Below are 6,954 nucleotides of genomic sequence, written 5' to 3'. Positions count from 1 at the left end.
AAGACTTACTTTAACAAAAGAGTTCTCATTGTCCTGAAAGTGGTTTTTCACTATCCTGCTTTTCTTCTGCTTCTCCTGAAGATCCTAGATGGTGGAAAAGAGGAAGGAGAAAAAGTACTGCGTTTGATTGCAGTAACAAATGATTTCTTTTACATTGCAGTACACATGGTTAGAATATAAAATGAGAGGTACGTAGGTTTAATCCTTGAGAGATTTAGGTTAACACAATGCCAAGTGCAAACTAAAGTTTTATTTTATTTCTTGTCAGAGGAAAACCTGTATAACAGGAGCTACCTGTTGCACTAATTTGTCAAAAGGGGTTTCACGTATGTCCATCTAAAAATATTCATCTAGCCCGAGAACTATTATCCACCGTCCCTCCTCCTGCATTTCTTTACTGACAAGCTTGTGCAGGTTCATCAAGTGCAGTTAGTTTGGACTTTGGTACAAATAATTTACCCTTCATATTTGGACAAATGGCTACATTCAGTTAGTGAGAGAGTTCCTAGTGCGGAGATAAAACCGACAGTCATGCTCTCATGCGAGCAACCATTGTGTTACAATCTTCCTTGGTCAGTGTCTCCTGAACCTTTTATTGTTGTTGAATTTTACCCAGACATCCACTCCGGAGTTATCTCCAAACTACACTGTTATACATCTATTTAATGTATGAATATGCTTGATATAATAAATAATATGTCTTTCTTTCTCTCTTTATATATATTAACTTCCTGCATATTTTCCCTATCTATCTCTCCGTCTCTCTGTACTATTGCACAATAACACTGTATGACAAACATCCCAAAGCATACTGGTTTAAAACAGCAATCATTTATTAATCCTCATTAACTCTCTGGTCAGCTGGGCTGTTCTCCTGATCTGAGTCACACTCAGCTGGTGACCACCTAGGCTCCAGCTAACCCATCAGCGGAATACCAGGTGACTAGGTCAAGGTAGCCTGGGCTAGGATGAATCTGCTCTGTACGCGGTGGGTCTTCATCCTCCAGGACTTGTTGTCATGACAATGGTGGGGATTCAAGAGACCTGCCAGAATCTCATTAGGCCTTTTAAGGTCTAGACTCAGACCTGGAACCCCATTCTAATGGGGGAAGAAACTACAGCCTTTGATTAAGGAACTAGGAATTCACATTGCAAGGATTGAGTTCCAATCTGGAAAATTTGCCGAGAAGCACATTTGACCTTTGGATATCTCTTACTAAATGCAACTAACACCCATGATTTTGGGAGCTGCAAAAAATAAATGACAGCAAGTATTTTGCAAAAGGAAATCATAAAGTTAGCACCACTGAACTGATGGTGAGTTTCTCTTATTTTTCTTTTGGTCTCCCCTAGCTGGCACTCAAAGAAGCCTGAAGCCTGAATGTGCATCAGGTACAGAGAGAGGGACGGGGTGCTCAGTGGGCCAGGAGCACTGCTTTTCTGTTTTTGCTTGTGCTTCTTTTGTCCTTTTCCATTCTCTCCCACTCTTACCATCCCACATGCACACTCCCAACCCAGGCCATCCCAGTGTCTGTGAAAGCAGCCGTGACTGCATGGAGGTTGAGCCCCGAGGGAAGGGACCTTCTTGCTCACACAGGAAACTGTGGTCCCAAGAGCACATGGAGAATCCCAGTGGTTTTTTTCTCTCTGTCCTCTTCCTTCTTGGTGTGGAAGGGAGACACAGTTGCAGGAATGCACAGCAGAGCAAATATACTAAAGACCACTTATCTGGTCTAAGAGCCAGAAGGATGATTCCTGTGAGCTGGAAAGTGGTACAGAGCTTGCAGAGAGGAGAGAGATTAAGAAAGAAACCTCATAAGGGTGTTTGACAGCTAGGATCACAGCCCCCCTAGCTGCACATTCATAAAGTGAAAAAAAAGTGAAAGTGAAGTCGCTCATTCTTGTCTGACTCTTTGAGACCCCATGGACTGTAGCCTACCAGGCTCCTCCATCCGTCCATGGGATTTTCCAGGCAAGAGTACTAGAGTGGGTTGCCATTTCCTTCTCTAGCATATGCATAAATGTGATCCAAAACAGACTTTGAAAACTGATTTGAGTGTAAACAAACACCCAGGGCTACTGGGTGGCACACACAGTGCAGTGTGAATAATACTGCAAGTGCTTTGAAAACTGTACTATGTGGACCTGCCCATCAAAGACAGGTAGGGATTTATATTCCACAACTGAATTATTTCCCAGCAAACAAAAAATCAACACGTGCAAGATATAATCCAAAATTACTCAACTTATAGAAAGCCAGGAAAAGCTCAACACACTAATGTAGAAAAGTCAGTTAACAGATGCCAGTCCTTAAATAGGGCTTCCCTGACAGCTCAGCTGCTAAAGAATCCACCTGCAATGCAGGAGACCCCGGTTCCTGAATATCACACATGTTGGAATGACAGAGAAATTAAAATAGTTATGAGGACCGTGGGAGGAAATGGAAAGAGGGAGAGATAGAAAGTAAAATAGGTAAGAGATATAAACAGAGAAATAGAACAGGAAAGGCAGGTGGTGGATGTAGGCAAGTAGAGAGATAGAAAGAGTCAGAAATAGAGATGAGGAAAGAAATAGTAAAACAGAAGAGAGATTAAAGAGAAAGAGAGAAGGGGAAGAAGTCAGAGCTGAAAAGAAAGAGGGGACAGGTGTAGCAATAGGAAACAGAGAAGATCTGTGAACATAGAGATGGACAGACAGAGGGATATAAAGAATGGTGCATTGGGGAGACAGAGAAACAGAAACGTGATAGGAGAAAGCGCGTCAGTCAAGAGACAGCTGTAAAGCAGTCAGGAGAGTCGTCTAAACCCATCACATAATTAGGGGCCATATAATGGTAATTTCATGTATTCATATAACCACAGCTACTTTACCTGTTCATCTGTTGATGGGCACTTAGCTGTTATAAACAACGAACTTAGGAGTACAGGTATCTTTTACTGTTTTTGTTTTCTTTTGATAAACACTCAGAAGTAGAATTGCTGGATCATGTGGTAGTTCCATTTTTAACTTTTTGAGGAACATCCACATTGTTTTCAGTAGTGACTGAACCAATTTACATTCCACCAAAAGTGTACTTAGATGGCAAAGAATCCCTGGTGGCTCAGATGATAAAGAATTTGCCTGCACTGCTGGAGACCTGAGTTCTGTCCCTGAGTTGGGAAGATCCCCTGGAGGAGGGCATGGCAACCCACTCCAGTACTCTTGCCTGGAAAATCCCCATGGACAGAGGAGCCTGGTGGGTTACAGTCTATGGTGTCACACAGAATCGGACACAACTGAGCGACTAAGCACAGTGAAAATGTACAAGGGTTCTCTTTTCTCCACATCCTTACCAACATGTGTTGTTTGTGTTCTTTTTGATAATAGCCATTCTGACAGATGTTAGATGATATCTCATTGTTGTTTCGATTTGCATGTACCTGAATTTCAGATAAGTAAATTTTTTTTTCCTTTGTGGATGTTTCAAATATTGCAAAGTTCCTTGCATTTTTTTCCCCACAAAATCTGGAAACCCTAAATGAGACAGTCTTACTTGAGAATGAACATAAATCCCCCATTAAATTGTTTTATGAGGCATGCACACACACAAACACATATCTGTTTACTTTAAAGGAGAGTCAGATGGAGACCAGTATAACTGATATTAATTTCTTTTAATAAGGCTCATTCAATTCTTATTGGATTTGCTGCTTGAAGTTGGCTTACAGGTGTAAAAGAAAAGGTAGTTCAGGGAAATGATATAAAGATGTTTAATCACCAGACAAGACCACGGCATCAACATTAACACTGAAAGGCTGAACTGCAGGGAATTTAGCCCGATTCAGGTCTTCTCACTCCACCAGGTAACAGGCAAGCTTTGTCCATGTTTCTCCCCCCAGCCCCCAATCTGATTGATCCCTCTGCTTGCAGTTCTGAGCTCTCAGTGCTCAGGCGTCTCTTCTCCTGGGTGGGGGAGGTGTTCCCAGCCTGCCACAGGGGCGTCTTCAAGAAGAGGGTTGGTACAGAGAGGCACAGCTCCACCCAGGCCTCTTCTGACACCACCCCCTCTGGGCTTAGCCTGGTGGTTTTAAAGAAAGATCCTCTTTGACTCCCCTGCCTGTCACATCTGCTGAGAACCCCAGTCTAGCTCACTGTCCCAGGCATGTTGTGGGCCCTAGTGCTGCCTTTGGTTTTCCTGGCTCTTGGTAAGTGTGTTGCCTGTATGCTCAGTGGATTCTTCTGTATTTTGTGGCATTGGTGGGGGCAGGGAAGGGTCATACTCAGAAACTGGTGTTTCCTCTTCATCATTATTTTTTGTTGCTTTTCCCATTGCAGTCACTCAGGTATCTTCCAACGCCAAAGGGGCCCAGATGTCAGTCACTGGCAAGACTTGGGAGACTGCTTCTTTCACTTGCGATCTTACACAAGAAGCCACATATATCCACCTGTACAAACAACAGGAGGGGATGGCTCCCCGACGCCTTTTCTACTATGATGTCTACTACTCCAAGATTCAGTTCGAATCAGGAACCAATAAAGAAAAATACAGTGTTTATAAAGTCACAGGAAGGAGCTACAGATTTGCAATCCTAAATCTGGAAGACAGTGATTCTGGGATGTACTACTGTGCTGTCTGGGATAAGCACATTGGTTCAGACTTCCTGTACACTGCACTGGAAATTTTGCTTGTGGCTGCCAAGTGCAGCTCTGGTAACAACCCCTGCCTCACTTCTTCCCCCAGATTTTCTTTACTCTGGACAAAGAGAAACCCTGAGCTCAATGCCCATTTCCGAAGTTTTATATTCTATAGCCACCTCCTCCCTCTCCACAACAGCCATAGTTTTTTCCTGAAAACAGACCTTCATCCCCAGGCTGTAAGCAAGCAATATAGCAGGCAGCATATCCTCACTCTCCTAGGAACTGATAGAGTTCATATAATTTTTTCTTTAGAACAAACAGGGGATCTAGGATTGATCTCTTAGGAAAGACGTTTAGAAGAGCAAAATGGAAAGGCTAGACAATATGGAATCATTAATTCCATCATTATCCAGAGAAAATGGCTGGGGATGGAGCATCTTTATTATTCAGGAATATGAAAAATAAGAAATGATGGAATGAAAACTTGAGACTTCTTAAACCTCAAGCTGGTATCTGATCTCTCTTTTGAACAAATAGATATTTTCCTCATATAACCAACTAGGGAATGACTGACATAGTGAAAGTATAGGGAAAAAGTTATTGTTTTAGGTAAGCCAACCATGATATTCTACTTATACCTTCTTTTGAAGTTCAGCCCACAGCCAAAACTGGTCTGGTCTGGTAACAGATAAAGTGGTATGTCTCCCTTTGAAATGGACCAGGTCCCAGCCTGACACAGGAGTGCATTCTAGAAGAGTGCTTGTGAGCTTCCTCCCAACCAAGAAACCCCTCCTCTCTTACTGCACCCCTGGGCACTGCTGCTCTCCCAGGTCATCATATTTGTTCATGATAACCCACAACCACAGGTCAAAGCTTCACATCCTTCCACTTCTGTGACTGCAAGGAAGATGAGATTGGCTAGTAAATGCACAAACTTTAACTTGCTGTACTGCTCAGCAAGCTCTTGGAGTTGGTGATGGACAGGGAAGCCTGGCGTGCTGTAGTCCACGGGGTCGCAAAGAGTCGGACATGACTGAGCAACTAAACTGGACTTGAACTGATCAGCAACCACGTGGTTTAACTGTTTGCAGCTTTAGGACAGTCTGAAGGATTAAATATATTTTATTTTAAATTTTTCCAGGGGTGGTAAGATTTTGTTCTGCACATTTGTTTCTTTGATCTGCTGTGATTTCAATTTCTGTGTATGACGGTAAGGTAGCAATCTTAATATGGAGATCCAGTTTCTTCCCCAATTACTGACAAATACATCATTACACCACTGTTTTTCATCATCACGTAGTGATAACTATCTTTTCATATGCTCACATTTTCTCCCTCCTCTTCCACTCTCTATCTGCTTATACAGGCCAGTTTCTCCAAGGGCAAAACTAGAGGTGGAAGTTACTGTGTACACACAAGAAACACAATCACAATCATGTGTAGGATAAAAAATATGCTATACATAACCTGTGTGTGACCAAAGAAATCAGAGAAAATAAAAATACTTGAAGACAATAAAAATGGAAATGAGTGAAGCAAAAGTCGCTCAGTTCAGTTCAGTTCAGTTTAGTCGCTCAATCGTGTCTGACTGTTTGCGACCCCATGAATCAAAGCACGCCAGGCCTTCCTGTCCATCACCAACTCCCAGAGTTCACTCAGACTCCCGTCCATCGAGTCCGTGATGCCATCCAGCTATCTCATCCTCTGTCGTCCCCTTCTCCTCCTGCCCACAATCCCTCCCAGCATCAGAGTCTTTTCCAATGAGTCAACTCTTCGCATGAGGTGGCCAAAGTACTGGAGTTTCAGCGTTAGCATCATTCCTTCCAAAGAAAACCCAGGGCTGATCTCCTTCAGAATGGACTGGTTGGATCTCCTTGCAGCCCAAGGGACTCTCAAGAGTCTTCTCCAACACCACAGTTCAAAAGCATCAATTCTTTGGTGCTCAGCTTTCTTCACAGTCCAACTCTCACATCCATACATGACCACTGGAAAAGCCATAGCCTTGACTAGACGGACCTTTCTTGGCAAAGTAATGTCTCTGCTTTTCAATGTGCTATCTAGGTTGGTCATAACTTTCCTTCCAAGGAATAAGCGTCTTTTAATTTCATGGCTGCAGTCACCATCTGCAGTGATTTTGGAGCCCCCAAAAATAAAGTCTGACACTGTTTCCACTGTTTCCCCATCTATTTCCCAGGAATTGATGGGACCAGATGCCATGATCTTCATCACTCAGTCAAGTCTAACTCTTTGCTACCCCATGGACTATGCAGTCCATGGAATTGTCCAGGCCTGAATACTGGAGTGGGTAGCCTTTCCCTTCTCCAGGGGATCTTTCCA

General features: G+C 43.1%; 1 gene segment (V, D, J or C); it reads left to right on the top strand.

Moving 5' to 3' along the window:
* The first annotated feature begins 4,087 nt into the window (after nt 1-4,087).
* LOC113891293 lies at nt 4,088-4,961 on the top strand. The segment is given in 2 exon segments: nt 4,088-4,184; nt 4,315-4,961. Coding segments are annotated over 2 exon segments (690 nt in total).
* Nucleotides 4,962-6,954: the final 1,993 nt, after the last annotated feature.

This window comes from Bos indicus x Bos taurus, chromosome 4, assembly GCF_003369695.1.
Source record: "Bos indicus x Bos taurus breed Angus x Brahman F1 hybrid chromosome 4, Bos_hybrid_MaternalHap_v2.0, whole genome shotgun sequence".
In the NCBI taxonomy this organism is placed as follows: Eukaryota; Metazoa; Chordata; class Mammalia; order Artiodactyla; family Bovidae; genus Bos; species Bos indicus x Bos taurus.
Note: the sequence above shows the minus strand (reverse complement) of the source record. Positions and strands in the feature narration are given on the sequence as shown.